An 18,646-nucleotide genomic window follows, 5' to 3' on the forward strand; every position below is an offset into this window, starting at 1 on the left:
TTAAAACAGAATTTTGTTCATAAAGTATAGTTTGTTTATGAGGTGATTCTGAATTGGACTCTTAGTTCTTCTACACAGTCATCTAAGAAGTCTCCCTTTTTTTTTTGAGATGGGATCTCGCTTTGTATCCTAGGCTAGCTTTGAACTCAAAATTCTCTTCTACCTCTGAGTAGCTGGGATTCCAGGCATGTACTCTGCTAAAAATTTTGTCTTCTGAATTTTTGCAGAATTCTTTATTTTTTTAATTTTTATTAGTTGTATTGTACAAAGGGATTTCATTGTGATATCCTGCAGAGTTCTTACCTTTTCAGCAAAATTACAGTTAGCCTCGTAACTTTGTCCATTTGCAAAAAGACCCTAAGACAGACTTCATTTGGGTGATAACAGAGTCGTTTAGAGCCAAGCACAGTCATCCAAGCAAGTGGGGTTAGGCAGTTGTTTTAAGAGGATGTGGGAGCCACAGAAGTGGCTCTAAATGGGAATTGGGAGCTTGTATTTCAAAGAGTTGGTTGGTTTGATAAGAAATGTTTTAAACAATTCCTAAATATGTGTAGGTGGTGTGAGTGCAGGGACTTTGACAGCTTTATTTACTACTATGTCCCCTGCTCAATAAATGTTGATGGTTGATGTAGGTAACTTTTTTTTTTTGGTACTGAAGTTTGAATTCAGGGCCTTATGCTTGCTAGCCAGGCACTCTACTACTTTAGCCACTCTAATAGCCCGTAGGTGACCATTTTTAAGACAAGTCTTTTTTGCCTATATTTTACTTGTAAGTTTACATATAATATTCTGAGAACAAGAAGTCACTTGTTTGGAAAAAGAAGAGCAACATACAGTCATTCTTTGTTAAATATTAAGCATATCTTTTCACTAAATGTTTTTTTCTTCCAAAGAGGCAATTCTACTTCATCCTCTGAGGGGTTTATTTAATTCATGTAACCTTCCATGTCTCACTTGATTTAGAAAAATAAGCATAAAGATTTTTAGCACATAGGGAAAATTTGAAACTACCGCAGGCTTCATTGTGGTAGAGATTTCAACAGCGGACTTAACTATTTGGTATGCAGAATGGGTTAGGTAACTTTCTGAAACTGAAAGTTACCTTTCCTGTAGCCTTCAAAAATAAGGATTCTATCTACAGCTGCAATGTTGTTCATTTAATTTTAGTTATTAATGATTTCTACCATGCTTTCCTTCCCTCTTTTGACTATTGGCAGTGATTAAGACCTTCTAATATATAAGTTTCAAATGTAGCAAGTTGACTTACTGATTAAAAAGGCTGTCTTATATTCTAATATAAACAAATACCAGTGTCCAGTTCTGAGTCCGCCTTAACAATATGAAGTGAAAGTTTGGAAATTAAGTTCCAGCTCTAAACTTTAATGCATAGTCTACCCAATTATGTGAGGCCACAGTCTTTTCCTTTGCTTCTATCTGCTGCGGGCAGGTTCCATTTTTCACCAACTGATGGAACACAGCATCTGTGTTGTGGTTTCTTTTTAACCAGAATATAAGAAAGTATTTGCTGACGGAAGCCAGAGAAAAAAATAGACCTGAATTTCTTCAGGGTTGGCAGACTGCTGTTACGAAGGTAAGTATATGATGCGAATGAAACTTTGGCATGTCCAGGGGAGGCAGTGATCCAAGGGGTAGATGCCTGTAAAAGCATTTGAAGACTGGTGACAAAGAGAGCCTCAAGGAAGCTTCAAGGAAGCAGCTCAGAATAACCCTGATAACTACTTCATCTGGCTGCTCAGTTTCCCGTGCTTGTTGGGGGCAGGTAATATAAGTTATTTACAACTTCCCCTGGGACAAGTGGTAATGATGTGGTTGCTCATGGCTGTTATTTCCATATGATCCATATAGACCAAGAGAAATACTAATAAGACTATTTGAGTCTACCCAGGGAGCAAGAGAACTGGGGTACTTTCTAAGCAAATAGGAAGCCCCATCATGTCTGGCCCAAAGACATTAAAGCTCTATGTGGGACAAAGGTCATAGGCATAGCCCCCTCAGTCCTGTCATGAATACCAGGGTCTTAGAATTTATGGTCAGTTTTATTGTTTTTCTGTAAGGATCTCATATGTTCCTTACAAACCTGTGAGGTAGGCAGTCATGTAAGGATAAGCAGCACTTTTATTTTATATATGAAAAACCTAAAACCTGAGTGTGACCTTCACCAAACGACATTGGAACTATTGAGGCAGGTGTTTGAACTCAGGTCTGTCTAGATCATTGAGCCAGTGATAAGACAGAGTCTTGAAACAAACCTTGAACTCATATCCAAAAAGACAAGATTTATTAGTTTATCCTTGAACTGAACCAGGTACTAAATTTTAAAATTAAGCCAAAGTTTTGTGTTTCCAGCAATTCAATACAGTAGACCCTTGGTGTCCACAGCTATATGGTTCTAAGGATACTGCCATTGAGGAAAAACTGGAAATGCTCAAAATGCATAGAATTCAGTACTTGTACTATGGATACTTGATTCATTTTCCCATAATGCAGCCCAGCTTGCACTAAAGACATGCTGCCTTTCAACAAATATAAAATTTTCACTTGATCGCTTAAATTAAGCACATTACATGTCTTTTTTGACTTGGGAGAACTACTGTTACTTTTACCTTGCTTATAAGCTTTTTTTTTTTTTTGGCAGTACTGAGGGTTGGATTCAGGGCCTTGTGCTTGCCAGGCAGGCGCTCTACCACTCCTCCAACCCACCATTTGGTTTTTTGGGAGGCAAATTTTCACAAAAGTAAGAGCAGGGAAACAGCAGATCACAAGATTTAAACACAACTAAGAGCTTCTCTGTATCAACTAAGCAGTGTAGTGTATTTTCATTTTTTTTTTTTTGTGGTGGTACCAGGGTTTGAACTCTGGGCCTTACACTTGCTAGGCAGACGCTCTACCACTTGAGCCACTCCACCAGTCCTTTTTTGTGTTTGGTATTTTTAAGATACAGCCTCTTGAACTATTCGCCTGGAGTGGGCTTCAAACTGCCATCTTCCTGATCTCTGCCTCCTGGGTAGCTAGGATTACAGGTGTGAGCCACCAGCACCTGGCATGATTTTCATTTTTTGTCTATTCTTGGTCAAAACCATGTGTAATAAATCTGTAAATAAATACAGCAAATGGGCTTACTGTATATCTGTTCAAACCCAAACTGAACTTGTAAATTTTCTGAATTTCCCCACCTAGAATATCTAGGTGTTGTACATTTAGCCAGGATGTTGCATATTCCCACTTTAGACAGAATATAATAAGCAGTTCTTTTGCAAACCAGCTGTTTACCTTTACATGATTTCTTTCAAATATAGGATAGGGTTATGTAATGTGAGACAAAAAGTGAAGACTGCTAGAATTGTTACAATCTGACTGTTGAGAGTCCAGGCATATGCTGATCCACAGTTCCACTTTGTTTCCAAAGTGAATTGACAAAGTTTTGTCAGTGAATTGACAGCATAACTCATTATCCAAGTGGATGTTTTTAAAATAAGTTTTTTATTTAATTTTCCTATTTCTCATATTTAGGCAAAGTGTTCTTTAAATTGTGGTTGCCACTTTATTGCTTTTTTCATATGGCCAGATGCCTCCATAAAATTAAACATTTACTATATTAGAGGTCTATACCAGCTGTCCTGGACAGGTACAACTTTCCTGACTCTTGCTTGTTTGTCCATAAAATACTTTTTCTTATCTGAAGAGGAGTATTTGATCTTATTTTAATGACCATTTTATTTTCCCCTTCAGTGTATTCCACAACAGAAAAATGACAGTGACTGTGGAGTCTTTGTGCTCCAGGTAAAGAAATAATTGTTTTTTCAGAATTTACATATGTGAATTTTGTTATATTTAGAGAGGAGAGAAGGTAGTCTCTGTATAATAGGCAACAGCTTTTCCTTCCTCTTTCTGTTGTTAAGACACAGTGGTTTCTGCATTTTCAGATAGTATCATTAGGAAGGACCACCTTCCAAGGCCAAGATTGAACAAATAAATGGGTATCATCCATGTCTTCTTGAGGTTATTAATAAGCTTCACCAGAGACTGACTTGAATTTGTCCATATCAAAGACCATTGAGGTCTTTGATAGAGTAGTTAAGATTTTAAATAAGAGCTACATTAAAAAACTGCCACCTCATGCTTTTAGTCCTTTAAGGTCTAAAAGGACTATGAAAAAATTTCAGTTACATTTGTGAAGGAAATTATATAATCCACAAATTTAATGATTTGCAAAGATCTTAGAAAGTAGCTTCATTCCTATACCTCATGAATGTTTGAGGTTTATAAACAAGTTCACATTCCCACTTAATAGCCATGTGAGATCAAGCTGCTTGCTCAGCAGGCCGCACTTTGGGAGGAATTGGAGCCTCTTCATCAGTTGCTTGCTTTTCACAGTATTGGTTCAGGAGGGAGGAGAGATCCCTAGCCATACACTTGCCCAAAAAGCTGACTATAATTTGGAGGTAAATGTTACAAAATGATATATTTTTACAAATTCCCACAAATTTTATAATGTCAAGGGTGCATATGTTTAAATATAGTGGGCTGCCACTTACATGTTTCTGGGATCTTTGCAGTACTGCAAGTGCCTCGCCTTAGACCAGCCTTTCCAGTTCTCTCAAGAAGACATGCCGCGTGTGCGGAAGAGGATTTACAAGGAGCTGTGTGAGTGCCGGCTCCTGGACTGACTCAGAAGGGACTCTGGAAATCTGACCAAGTTGGAGCAGATGGTTTGTTACTTGAATCTCCAAACGCTTATTTGAATTTTTACAGATATTTCTGATTAGTGGTGTTGGGCCACTATTGTTACCTCAAATTTATTTTTTGCCCTTACTCATTTCTCCAGCTACCATGTACTTTTTTAATGTTCAGTTTGGTTTCATTTTTAACTTTATGGATTCCGCGCGTCCCTTCCTCCCATATTTAATATTTATTATCCAAACGCATGCATGTAGACAGAGCATGCAGTGAAGAGTATTAAAAAAAAAAAAAGCCTAGTAGATTTGGTGCAGCTTTTGAAACTTAGTTAGATGTGGACTGAATACAGGTTTAAAATTTAACCTCAGAACCTAAAAACACAAGATTTTTTTGATACAGAAAATTCAGATAGATGTTCCCTGGAATATAAGGGGTAGCTTGGAGTGGTTTTGACAAAGCCATTCCTGTTTTACTTTTGCCAGCAGCACTTTTCACTGACTTCCCTCTCCAAGTGAGTCTCAGAGCATGAGATGCAGTCCTTTTGAAGGGTGAGATGGAAGTGGCTGTAAGTTGATGGGGCTGTTCTGTATATGAACGCACACTGGGAATCACAATGCCTGTTTTGGGAAGAGCCGATTAAAGTTTGAGAAAAAGGTGGCAACCTTTGGGGCCAGTTATTTTTTTTTTTTTTTTTTGTTAGAACAACTCAGCAAAATAAAATTCCGGTTTATTGTTGGACATCACTGTTTTACACATACATCAACAGGCCAAAAAAAATAAACAGCAACTTCATAGTGGGGCCAGTTATTTTGAAGGACATTTCAATCTTTGCAGTTCTAATACATGACCTAAATCTCATAAAGACTGTTGCTGCGACATTGAATTCCTTGGACTTTTCTGGTTTTGACCTGTGAAAAAGCTTAGCACCCATCAAACTATAGTGATCAAACAAATGAGAATTCACTCTTTTCTAGAAGTAATTTGCAAGTTGTCACTTCCCTGTGTTGCCTCCCATATGATTCAAGATACAAGATTTACCAAATAAATTTATATTTCCAGACTATCTAAAATATAAACTTCAAAATGGAAAACTGACTTCAGGTCTTTTGTAGGTGAGTGTGGAGAAGAGGGAAGGTAACGAATGACTTCTGTGGGAGTACAGCATATGTATTAGAAGTGTTTCCATCTTCCCCAAATCACAGCAATATGCAAGGCCAGTCCTGACACTCCAGTAGTTTGGTTTTTTTTTCCTCCCCTTCTTTTGAACTTCATTCTCTAGGGATAAGTCGCCCTGTCCTTACACTGTAGCTGCATTAGGATGAAAGTGATGGCTCTTGCATCTTTAATCTGGCCTTTTGTGACATATTTGAAAGGAAATAAGAAAGAAACATTAAATGTACCCAATTATCTTTTCTGAACTGGGGGAGGAAAATGTTTAGAAACTCAGAAGCTTGTACAGAAAAGTACCAAGTAAATGACAAGATACTTGAATTTATGCCTGGTTAAGTGTAGGTTGTTGCAAACGGTAAAATGTTTAACTTGGCCATAAGATATGGCTGAGCAAAGCTGACTGCCCATATTTGAGGGTTCAGTCAGACTGTGTTTACATGCAGGGTTCCCAACACCCAGCCCAGTACTTTCCTGAGTCCTCCAGACTCAAAGTCCTTAGTTAAAACCAGGTCAGTATTGCTTATTGTGCGTCAGGTCGCTAAAAAGACTGGGAGTAGGGGCACTTTATGCTGCTACAGGTAAGGTTGTGTAGCCATTAGGAAAGATGAGAATTTTAAGAGTGGGGAAGGTGTTTTTAAAATTATGCCAGCAATGAGATTCTTTAAAATTTGTATGTGAGACATTTGCCTTTTTTTCCCTTTTGGTGGCTATACCAAAGTAGCCAGTAACTAGGCAATTGACTCAAAATATCTTGAACTTTAAAAAAAAGATTGTACTTCAGAGTGGGGAAGCATCTCAGTTTTCCAGTGACAGATGCATCATGCAGAAAGACGAAAGAGCTATGTTCCTATGAGAATCTTTTGGGTTTTTTTTTGAGATAGCATTTCACCATATAGCCCAGGCTGGCCTCAGACTTGCAATTTTCAGCCTCCTGAGTGCTGGGATTATAGGTATGAACCTCCCTGCCTGGTTTCTGCAAGAATCTTAATGCCCACAGTTTGAGTTGCCATTTTCCCCAATCTTGAGAAATGGTCATCATGTTAGCACCAAGGCGTGCAATGATGAACACAGTGAATTGAGCTGTCCAAGTCTAGTTAACTCTTTCACTTCCAGCATGATAGGGCAACTTGAGGTATGCTGCCCAGCATGGTTTAACCTAAATATTGAGTATTTAAGTCTGTTTTAAACATGTTTCTGTCATTCATGAAACTTGGTTTCAGCACATAGTTACTTTTCCCTCTGATCTTGTGGATAGGTGTAACCCTCTATTTAGCTCAAGTCCTAGAAAGAAAGTCTTTTGTCCTCATGTTTGCAGTAATTGCTTCCTTGCAGCAAAGCCATTTTTGAAATAAACTCTGAGCTCTTGGTGAGAGATAGGCATTGCTTTATTGTCACTAGCTTGGCACTGAACTGTTTGGGTCTGCCACAGAGTAGGCAGACCTTATACCATTGGGGTTGAGTGCAGGCCTTACAAAAACTAAAAGCTATTTATGACCAGCCTTCAGCAAGCTGCCAGTCATCTGTATGGGCAAACTTATCAGGCTATAGTTGCTTCTTTCCAGTGATCTTTTTCGTTAAATCTGTAGCAATGAGTGTAGACTTAATTCATCTTTTAGTTTTCTCAAGAATCATAGAGAACCAACTTTCAGTTAGCTTCTTTAAGTACAGGAGCAGTTATTGCCAATAATCCCACATTTTTGCCTTTGCATTGTATTTTCTACTTATCATTAAATATAAATAACATGGTCATCTTGAATTTATAGTTGAAACAAAACAGTAACAGACCTTAGTAGGACAAAGCCACCACTCACCTAATCTGAGTTGCCCTTTTTCTCTGCAATTGTGTTTCACTGCTTTCCTATGTTAGAAGTACTGGGAATCTGGGTGGGTCAGACCCTTCAGGTGAGAAACAGTGAATTAACAGTGTGAACTAGATATACTGATTATCTGTTCTGCTTCATTATGTTAAGAAACCAAGTTGGTCATCCATTTTAGAGCACATACTTTGTTATGTGCTAGCTCTGCCACCTGGCCTGTAGAGAATTAAGACCTAGGGAATACCATCAGAAAAGTGCTAACTATATTTGGGTGCTACAAAAGCAGACCTTGACAAGTTCACTTAAATGGTACCTGTTGGTCAGAAAAAGAATTTATTAAAAGATTATGATCATGTAAAATTACAATACTCAACCCTTCTAGCAAAATATTTTTTTGAAAAATAAACTAAATGCCTTTATAAACTTGTGTTCTCTTGTGTTAAATAACGTGTACTGTTCGGTAAACAGTTTATTTTCCTAGTAACACAGCTTATTTAAGAAGAGTGACCAGTGTAGGCCCTAAACAGCCTATATTTAGAACTGCGCTAATAGAATTTTCTACCATTCTAGAAATGTTTATCCAATAAAAAAGTACTAGTGGAGAGCTGGGGACATGGCTTACATTCTACAATGTTTGTCTAGCAAGTGCAAGGCCCTGGGGTCAATTCCTAGGACTAAAACCAAACAAACAAAAGCCAGCCAGTTACATGTGGCTACTGAGTATTTAAAATATGGTTAGAATGATTGAGAAAGTGAATGTCTAATTTTATTGCTGTTAAACAGCCGCAGGTGGTGAGTGGCTAAACATACTAGGTAGCAGAGCTCTTTCACTAATAATGTATAGAGACCCAATAATTCTACACACCCTACTCGGCCTAGATATGACCCTTTACCCACATATCATAGTCCCTAATATCAGCATAGTGGTCTGAGTTCTCTTTTTCTCTGACTAAAAAAAGTGAGATACAGGTCAGATGCCATTCCTGAGATAGGAAAGAGGGGTGCAATGAAAAGACTGTCATAGGTAGCATCATCAAGCATAAGAAATATCCCTCAGGTCCTCTTTTTTTTTTTTTTTTTTTTTAAAACCCCTCCACCCTATGGTACTGGGGTTTGAACTCACGGCTTCATTCACTTGCTGGACAAGCACTCTTTTGCTTGAGCCATACCTCCAGCCTAAGGTTTGCTTAATTCAGCCCCAATTTCCCTTCCCCTCCAATCACCTGGAGCATGTATTCTTCCATCAAGAGTTGCTGGGGAACCTTTCAGTTTTCACAAGAACAACCATGCTCTTTACCTTTACATGAAGCCATAACTACTTGCAAAAATCAAATTGAAATGGACATGGAAATTCTGTAATTGTTTGTAGATTCTCCCCAAAACTTATTTGTAGACAGACAGTACAGTGTAAAGGAGTTTCAGAACATGTCTCTCCTTATAGGTGAGCAAAGAGGCAGAGACAATAATTGGTCCAACTTTATTGAGACCCATTATAGAAGACACAATTCAAATAAGAATGACTGTCTTTGATTTCAAGGCTTATAGAAATCTGTTGTTTTACTACAAAAGAATATAAAAGACATTAGTTTAAGCTACAGTGTAAAAACAAATTTTAAACCAAATATTGTATCCTCATTAAATGTTTACAAATTTCTTCCTAAGCATTATAACTGTTAACAGCTCTTTAAAAATTCAGTTAACCAGTTTGAAATTTGAGAAAACTCACTTACTGTAACATGAAAGATATTCACACTGAGGTACTTCAGTCCAAACCTTTACAAACTAGTGGAAGTTAGAAGATACTTGTTGCTAGATGAAAAAGATTGACATTTTTTTCATATTAGGGAAAATTAGACTCATATAATACTAGAAATCACTTCTTAACATATGCAAAATAAATTCTCTAGACTTCCTTCTCTGTAAAAACCATCAGCTCGCTATTAAGGCTTGAACCTCAGCACAGTTTGGAGGAAAAAGAGAAAACTGGCTGAAAGAAACATTTCCTGTAGGAAGAACCTCTGATAATTTGTGTTAAGCATTCTCTTAATGCTCAAGCTATTTTTGAAAACACAAATGGTAGTTCACTTGTCTAGCATGCTTGTGAGGCCCTGGGTTCAATCCCAATATTGCAAAAAAGTAAAATAAAAACCTATTTTATTCCTAAGATCATACTGAAAATGGAAAGGATCAATCTGATGGACCTAACAGCAATCTTCATGTCAAAAAGCAATGTTTGAACTCTTAATCTCTTGATCTGTTTCATTCCATTTCCCACTGACATTATCCCTTCCCCCTTAGTGTATCTGAGCTTCTCTGAGCTCTGAATTTAAACCCTTGCCTTTTTTTTTTTAAACTTTTGAAAAAATGTGTTAGTAAATACTCTTCAAGTCCTGCATCTGGTTTCCTGGTGTATAAAGCATAGAAGTAGGTAGCATCCACAAGACCGTCTCAGCTTGCTTTATTTAGGAAGGTCCTTGACTTCTACGTTTGCCTTTAGAGATTAGAATTCAGCACAGAAAATATCCAGTTGTCAAACACCTGATCCCAATTATGAGTGATATCAATTACAAGCAAAACTGTAAAACATAGCAAAATTCTTTTTAGTAAAATTTTTTGGTGGTACTGGGGATTGAACTCAGGGCCTCATGCTTGCTAGGCAAGTACTGTTATCACTTGAGCCACTCCCTAGCCCCCATTTAGTAAACTTATCTCATGCTCTTAAATTTAAAATTTATTTTAAATTTTTTTAAATTAAAAAAATCATTCCATGAAGATCATGAACCTATTTAAACTAAAGCACAGTAAAACAAATTTTTGCATTTTTCTAACCTAGTCTACCTAAAACGTGTGGTACTCTTGGCTGACAGCTTAATTAACATCATATATCAAATATGTTGCTAAGGAACACAATTTTTGACCTGGTAACAGAAAATCATTCTGATAACCTGATATATAGCCAAGATTCTAAGACTAGAATTAAATGCATTTTTTGGATTCTCTTTTTTACTGTTTTGGAGGAAAACTATGAAGGGGCTTCTAGCTCAGTAGAGACATTGATCAGACCTTGGGTAATGTTCAACAAACTCAACAGGCTGAAGGAGTGAGTTGTGCCCTGATGGGCTTTCACCATTCACTGGTTTTGTGCCAATTTTCCATAGCCGCCTCTCCCAGCATCATAGTCTTGACGATACTCATCTCGGACCTTTATTGAGAAGAACACAATGCTGTAATATTCTGGTGTAACAAATACACCTCCCACAATCATGTCAGACAAATACCTAAACCTTTTCAGATGTCATCATGTGAACATTCAACTAGCATATGTTTTAGTTCAGTTAACGACTGCTTATAAAGATGTATAGTACATACTATTTTAAGGTTTAAAAAAATTATTACCAGGCATGGTCGTGCATGATTAATTCCAACACTCAGAAGACAGAGAAAGGAGGATCTTGAGTTCAAGATCAACCAGGGCTACAGGCCAGCCTGGGATACAATGGAGAGATTGTGTCTCAAAAAATAAAAATTAAAAAGGTAGTTTCTGACAAGGCTAGAGGCACAAGTTGACAAAACACTTGCATTATAACTGGAATCCCAGGCAAAGGCTCAGCAGAGACCTTTCCAGCATACCTGGCCCCCAGATCGCCCACGTCCATACTGCCTGCCCTCCTTAAAGCCTGCATCCCAGTCTGTGCGAATGATCCGGTCATCGAGACGAGTTCCATTTATGTACCGCATGGCATTTTCTGCATCTGCTCTTGAATAGTATCTTAAGTATAAGCGTTAAGGAAGACTACTAGTATTTCTCCAAATGTTTTTGGAAACACAGGAACCAACATCTAAGTGCAGCTGAGTTAGTTAAGAAAAATTATAAAAGTTAGTCCAACCAAACTGATTTCAAAGACAAATCAGCTTACATAGACCAGTTGGAGTCTGGTCCAGAAGCACTTAGGAGAGGCATATGATACTTATCCATGGCTACATTGCTCATGATTTCCTGGATATTCCATGAAATTAATAATTATTTGATCCCATTGTCCCCATACTTTGATTCACAAAAATAATGTTCAGTGCAGGTTTAGACTACAAACCATACAGTACCTCCATAAAAACAAAACAAAACAAAACTTAAAAGAGCAAGTGTGGCTGGATGTTGTGGTGCATACCTGTAATCCCAGTGCACAGGAGGAGCGTTTGAGGTCAACATGGGCTATAGAGACTATTCAAAAAAAAAAAAAAAACAGGAGTGGTTATACAGGTTATAACTCAGTAGTAAAGTACACGTCTGGCATGCTGGAGGACAGGCAGGGACTCTACCACTTGAGCCACCCCCCTAGCCCTTGACAACTGTTTTTTGGGGGGTTTGAATTCAAGGCTTTACACTTGTTTGGAAGGCACTCTACTGCTCAAGCCTCACCTCTGCCCTTCTTGCTCATTCTTTGGAGGTAGGTTCTTTCTGGCCTGGGTAGCTGCGCAGGCCAGCTTTGACCTTGATCCTCCTATTTATGCTTCACACAGTAGCTGAGATGATATACCACCACCCAGCTTCTTCTGTTGAGATGGGGTCTTACAAACTTTTTTGTCCAGGCTGGCCTGGAGTGCTGATCCTCTCAATCTCTGCCTCCTGCGTAGCTGGGATAACAGATGCATGCCACCCGTCAAGCTATTGGTTGACATGGGGTCTCTTCTGACTTTTTGCCTGGGCTGGCCTTGAACTGCAATCCTTCTGATCTCAGTTTTCCAAGTAGCTAGGATTATAGGTGCAAGTCATCGCATCTGGCTGACAATTGCTTTTCTTAAAAGAATCAACCATGAGCAGCTGGGCACGGGGTGGCTCACACCTGTAATTCTAGCTATTTAGGAGGCAGAGATCAGGAGGATCATGGTTAAATAGTTCTTGAGACCCTATCTTGAAAAAAACCCACTACAAAACAGGGCCAGCAGAGTTGCTCAAGCGGTAAGAGTACCTGCCAGCAGGTGTGAGGCCCTGAGTTCAAACCCCATTACACTCCCCTCCCCCCAAAAAAAATTCCAACCATGAGCAAAACTTGAATTTCAGAACAGAATGTAAATAGTACCAGATTTCACAACATAAGAGTATAGACACATAGGAAGAAGAGGTAGAGACAAGTGTAGGGAAGCTAATAAACTAATATCCTCATCATAAAAAAAGGCAACCAATAGTCATAGTTCAACAAGAAAGGATACTCCACAAAACAGAATCCACATGCTGTTTTTTTCACTTTATCCAGACCCATAATGATCTTTTTTATATCACCACTTTTGCTGAAGAGTTCATAAATTTGTTCTTCAGTTGTGTAAAAGGAAAGATTTCCAACATACAATGTACAGCTTTTCTTCAGTAATTTTTCTTGTTCTTCATTGTCACCCTAGAATTTCAAGTAGAGACAAGCATAACTTTAAAAAAAGAGCCTTGCTTAAAATAATATAAAGTAAGTTAAAAATTCATCAGTTCTTCAAACTCCAGTACTGCTAAAAAAATCATCAGTTCTTATTTGGAAATCAATTCTTTCACCATCCCAATCCACAAATTCCTTGCCTAAAAAGGGAGTGCTTACATTCAGTGAGGTACTAACAACACAGTCCAGGCTGCTTTCAGTGAAGGAAGAGGCAAGGTATGCACCCTTCTTTTTCCTACACCAGACTGCCACCCACACAACTAACTTTTTTTTTTTTGTTGCATACTCCATGTCCTCATGATCCTTCTCTAATGGCCCAAGTTTAAATTCTAGACCTTGACCCAATATAAAGGATCCTTTTATCCTCTGTAGTGAAAAAGTAAGCAGATCTTCAGAGATACCATTCCCCTTGTAATACTCCAATAGAGACTGTTCAAAGCAACAACTGCTGAGATGATTTGCATGTTCACATTATTGTTCTCTGAGTGCAGGAGAAAATTTATTGATTACTAAGAGCAAAAAAGGTCTCACAGATTGGGGACATGGCTCAAGTGGTAGGTGCAAGGCCCTGAATTCAATCCCCCAATACCACACACAATCTTTTTTTTTTTTGGTAGTACTGGGGGTTTGAACTTAGGGTCTAGCACTTAGCGGCCACACCCTCAGCCCTGTTTCATAGGGTGTCTCCTGGCCAGCCTGGACTGAAATCCATTTTTTTTTCTTTTTTTGTGGTACTGGAGTTTGAACTCAGGGCCTACACCTTGAAGCCATTCCTTTTTTGTGATGGTTTTTTTCGTGATAGGGTCTCATGAACTGTTTGCCCAGGTTGGTTTCAAACCAAGATCCTCCTGATCTTTGCCTCCTGAGCAGCTAGGATTACAGGTGTGAGACACTGGCACACAGCTCTGAAATCCTTTTATTTATACTTCACACGCACCTGAGATAACAGGCACATACCACCATGCCTGGCTTTTATTAACGGAGATAAGTGTTTCTTAAACTTTTTGCTGGCCTTGAATCAATACTCCTGATCTCTCCCTCTCTGCCACCTGAATAGCTAGGATAATAGGCATGAGCCACTGTGCTTAGCAAGTCTCTTTTTTTTTTTTTGGTGGTATTGGGGCTTGAACTCAGGGCCTATAACTTGAGCCACTCCTCCAATCCTTTTTTGTGAAGGGATTTTTCGAGATAGGGTCTCATGAACTGTTTGCCCAGGCCTTCCTTCAAACTGCAATCCTCCTGATCCATGCCTCCTGAGTAGCTAGATTATAGGTTTGAGCCACCGGCACCTGGCTAAGTCTCACTTTCTTAATGCACTTCTAATTTAAAAGATAGGATGAAGCCAGAGACAGGAGTGCAACTGGTTTTCAGCTAACACACCTGACAATCCCTGAGAACAAGATGGTTCCATCATGTGTTAGACACAGTATTTTTAAATTTCAATTTTAAATTTTATTTATTTATATTTTTGTAGTGTAGAGCCCTCATGCATGCAGGCAAGTGTTCTACCACTGAGCTACATCTCCAGCATGGTATTTTCTTTTTTGTGGTCCTGGGAAGTAAACTCAGGGCCTCAAGTATGCTTAGTGATTGCTCTATAATTGTGCTATACACATAGTATTTAGATTCCTTTGAAGAAGCGAGTGTGGATGTCCCTAGACTTATTCTCATATTGGGAAGGACAAATGTGATTAAACAGGTCTACCAGCTATCTATTCTCAGGCCCTTCTGTTGAGTGCTCTACAACTAACGATAGGGTGGTATTCCAACCTGGAGACTAGCTGAGAAGATCTATGCTAGCCTCTACAAGGTACTTTCCCAAGAGCCCTCCTTTCTTTACTTGGTTCTCCAAATGTGATGCTGATACAGTTTCCTTCACTTTGGGAATATGACATTATTCATCTCTGAATGCTTTGTAGCACAGTGTTTATAGATCTCATGTGATCACATTTAGTGGCAGACTTGAGAACTATATGGAAACATCAAAAGGAAACTGGCCGGCTGGGGATGTAGGTCAGTGGTTGAGTGTTTATCTAGCAAGCACTAGGCTTTGTGGATTTGATCCTCAGTACCGCAAGAAAAAAAAAAAAAAAGGCACGAACTGGCTAAATCATGGTATATCTAAAACTATTCAGCCCCTAGGAAAATGTACATCTAAATACAGTGATATGAAACATCTCCCAGGATGGAGTATAAAGTGAAAAAAGCAAAGTACAGTATGAAGGATGTGCTCCTAGTTGTAGTTTTTAAAAGCAAGAAATACAGATATCATACACAAGAAACTGGTAATTATGTTTGCCCCTGGGGAGAATCAAGAGACTACAGGTCAGAGGCTCAGATATATTGTCTGTTTAATTATCAGAACTACATGAGGTAGGTAGGTCCTAATTTATTTTCCCCATTTTCCACATGAGGAAAGACAAGTCACCTAAAGTCACAAAGCAGTCAATAGTTGTAGCTGGAATTAATACCCAGTCTTATCTCCAATGTCTTAAGAAGTCCATAGGACAGCTGGGCATGGTGGTATACTATAATCCCAGCTACTCAGGAGGCTGAGGCAGGAGGATCAAGAGTTTGAGGCCAGCCTGAGAAACACAGTTGAGTCCTTGTCTCCAAAAACAAGGATTGGAGGAGTGGTTCAAGTGGTAGAGTGCCTGCCTAGCAAGTGTGAGGTCCTGAGTTCAAGCCCCAGTTCTGCCAAAAAAATAAAAAAGTTAAATAAAACAAAAAGTCCACAGAATAGTCATTCTGTGTTAAAAAACTAATTACTAGAACTTTAGAATGAGACAGAAAGCAAAATCACTTTGATATGTTGCCAAGGCTGGTGTTGAACTTGTGATCCTCTTGCTTCAGCCTCCCAAGTAACTGGGACTATGGAAGCTCACCACCATGCCTGGATAGCAGATTCATTTTGTATTACTAATTCGTAATGGGCAAGGGGGATATTGTTTTCCTACTTTTCTCATACATTAAGTATTGTCTAAACAGCCTATGACTTAGGAAAACTGTGAAGTAAGTACTTAAGGTACAATATTAATGTGGATTGTACTCAGGGTACACTAGAAATTCTACATGACAGTACTGGCACTGTCTAAAGAAAGCTACTGGCTTTAGATGTAGAGATGAATCCTTTCAGTTTTTATCTTGTAGGATGCTTTAAATTCAAGACAGTTATGATGTGGTCTCAAGTAATGAGAACTGTAAAGCAACAGAAGTGAAAACCATGCCTGACACATAGTAAAACTGGGCTGAGTGACTTAACACATTTTACAAATTCTCCATACCTACCCTCTCCTAAATGCACTTTGCCAGTCATAAGTGGATTTCTGTCTTTTTCTGAATCCTCCAAACAGTCTCTCCCGTTCCACTTATCCTTTCTGCTTTAGATCTTGATTACTACCTTTATTTACAATCCCTAATACAGGACTGAATTCTTAGGATGCAGGGCAGAAGGCTTCTCACCCGCACTCACACCTTTACTAAATTGGATTGAGTGCTGCTCTACTCTGTCCCAACCCCTACCTTTACTGATACAGAAAAGCTCAGCTTGAGAATCTGCAGCATTCCCCCTTTCCACAGAATCTTTTTTTTCCCCCCCTCGGTACTGGGGTTTAAGGCTCAGGGCCTCACACTAGGCAGGTGCTCTACCACTTGAGCCACTCCACCAGCTCTTTTTGTGTTGGGTTTTTTTCCATAGGGTCTGGGGAACTATTTGACGGGACTGGCTTTGAACCGTGATCCTTCTGATTTCTTCCTCCTGAGTAGCTAGGATCACATGCGTGAGCCACGGGGGCCATCTCCACAAAATATTCTGTGACACAGCCTAAACTAAAATTTTACTCTTTGGTCTGGGGATGTGCTCTGGTGGAGCGCTTGTCTAGCATGAAGATTTTACACCCAGCCTCTTCTGACATCCAGCAATTTTCTGATCTTGACATTCAGACACCCTTAACATGCCTAGCATGGGTGGTCCACTACGATGCCAGCAGAAAACTCAAATGAGTCTTCTAACCCACTGCGTAGGCTTTCAGGATCCTCCTACAAGATAAAGGAACTCCCGAGCACTTCAGGGCATTGTTTGATTAAAAAAAGAGAAAAGCCCGGTGTCTAGATCAGCCTTCATACACTGTGGATGCGAAAAAGACACTCCTTTCCCTCATTACAGTCACTTTCCTAAGTCACAGCCCATGAAAACTGGAGTCACCACTACCACTACCGCTAGATACAGGCAGCGGCAGCAAAAGAATGGAAAGGCGAGTCCCAAACTTCCTACGAAAGTGGCTTGAGTAATATCCAAACACCCTTCCGGGATCCGTCCCCTGCCTCCCCAGCAGGCACCGGGACCCCACTTTGTGATTCCGGCACCAACAGAACGGCAGACGACACAACGAGACATGTGCAAACCGTTTCTCAGCATTCTGGCCCGGGCCTGCCCCCTCTCGCAGCCCGGCCTTCCTCACCCGGAAGTGCTGGTCGCGGTACTGGCTCAGCTCCACGTAGGAGTCACTGCGGAGCGCCTTCAGGAGGCCACCAGACATAGCGCAGAGAAGTGGACAAGGACGCGCAACACCGGAACAAGCAGGCGGCGGCGGCGAGAGCGGATACGTGTGGCGGCGGCTGTAGAAAGTGGGAGTAGTCGGGCCAATCCGGGCGCGGCAGTGTCGTCATCTCGCAGCGCGGGAGCAGATAGGTCCGTCGTCGGGCGCGGCCGACAGAAGGCGAGAGCAGCGTGCCTCGGGTTCCGGGCGCTCGGGGGAGGATGGTTCTGCGGAGGCTGCTGGCCGCCCTGCTGCACAGCCCGCAGCTCGTGGAGCGTCTGTCCGAGTCGCGGCCTATCCGGCGTGCCGCGCAACTCACCGCTTTCGCACTGCTACAAGCACAGCTGCGTGGCCAGGACGCGGCCCGCCGCTTGCGAGCCCTCGCGGCCGGGCCCCCGGGCTCCTTGGGCCACCGTGTCGCGCGATTCAGAGACGCCTTCACGCAAGAACTACGCCGCGGCCTACGAGACCGCCCGCGGCCGCCACCAGGTACCCAGAAGGGCCCGGGCGCAAACTCTTAAGCTGGGGCTGGGCCGGGCCGGGCCGAGATCTCCTAATGCCCTTCAGTGCTCTACCCCGACCTTGCCATTAAGGAGTCATCCCGGGCGCTGCGCACGGCTTCAAACCATGACCAAAATAGTCGGCCTTCAGACGTCCCGCTCCCAAGAGCTCAGGCCAAACCGGCATCGGTGCTGAAAGCGTGTGGAGAAAGACCTCAGAGGCTGACAGATGAAGATAGGCTGGATCTGGACACGGCCCCGACAGCTAGGGATACAGCCAGCACAGCCTGCCCTCTGCAAATGGGACTGAAAGTCTGGAAAGCTGCTGCTGCGTCTGCACTGTGCAGCAGGGCGCCCTCCAGGGAAGGTGGTGGGTGGAAGACGGCCCTGTAGTTGCCAGTCCTGTGATTAAATGTGTAAGCTGATGAATAGACATGAGCGTGGTACTTCTCAGACTAGATAGGTTGGGAATCCTGGGGGCTGCCGGCCCGTGTTAATAACAG

The 18,646-nt window shown here is 40.7% G+C and overlaps 3 protein-coding genes across 8 annotated transcripts in view; 2 read left to right on the forward strand and 1 right to left on the reverse strand.

The window, feature by feature from the left end:
• Positions 1-8,108, forward strand: part of Senp5 (SUMO specific peptidase 5) — a 41,624-nt gene extending 33,516 nt beyond the window's left edge. For 3 of the 5 annotated variants that reach the window (XM_074073431.1, XM_074073430.1, XM_020169171.2), the window contains 3 exons: positions 1,508-1,591; positions 3,751-3,801; positions 4,578-8,108. In XM_074073431.1, coding sequence (XP_073929532.1) covers positions 1,508-1,591; positions 3,751-3,801; positions 4,578-4,688 — 246 coding nt within the window. In that variant the 3' untranslated portion in view covers positions 4,689-8,108. Of the gene's footprint in view, positions 1-1,447; positions 1,484-1,507; positions 1,592-3,750; positions 3,802-4,577 lie in introns of those variants that run through there. The other 2 variants (XM_074073432.1, XM_074073433.1) reach the window with 2 other exon arrangements.
• Positions 8,109-9,148: 1,040 nt separating this feature from the next.
• Ncbp2 (nuclear cap binding protein subunit 2) overlaps positions 9,149-18,646 on the reverse strand; it is a 31,545-nt gene continuing 22,047 nt past the window's right edge. Inside the window, exons 1-4 of one of the 2 annotated variants that reach the window (XM_020169177.2) lie at positions 17,566-17,698; positions 12,894-13,075; positions 11,316-11,454; positions 9,149-10,887 (exon numbers count right to left, since the gene is read on the reverse strand). In XM_020169177.2, coding sequence (XP_020024766.1) covers positions 10,816-10,887; positions 11,316-11,454; positions 12,894-13,075; positions 17,566-17,643 — 471 coding nt within the window. In that variant the 5' untranslated portion in view covers positions 17,644-17,698 and the 3' untranslated portion in view covers positions 9,149-10,815. Of the gene's footprint in view, positions 10,888-11,315; positions 11,455-12,893; positions 13,076-17,565; positions 17,699-18,646 lie in introns of those variants that run through there. The other variant, XM_074073447.1, reaches the window with a different exon arrangement.
• Positions 17,865-18,576, forward strand: Ncbp2as2 (NCBP2 antisense 2 (head to head)). The gene has a single exon (XM_074073448.1). It carries the CDS (start codon positions 17,865-17,867, stop codon positions 18,162-18,164), a length of 300 nt encoding a protein of 99 aa, XP_073929549.1. The 3' UTR covers positions 18,165-18,576.

The sequence above is a fragment of the Castor canadensis genome, chromosome 5 (assembly GCF_047511655.1).
Source record: "Castor canadensis chromosome 5, mCasCan1.hap1v2, whole genome shotgun sequence".
Lineage (NCBI taxonomy): Eukaryota > Metazoa > Chordata > Mammalia > Rodentia > Castoridae > Castor > Castor canadensis.

Coding starts and splice junctions, on each gene's coding strand:
- Ncbp2as2 (XM_074073448.1), top strand. CDS start 17,865: ATGGTTCTGCGGAGGCTGCTGGCCGCCCTGCTGCACAGCCCGCAGCTC.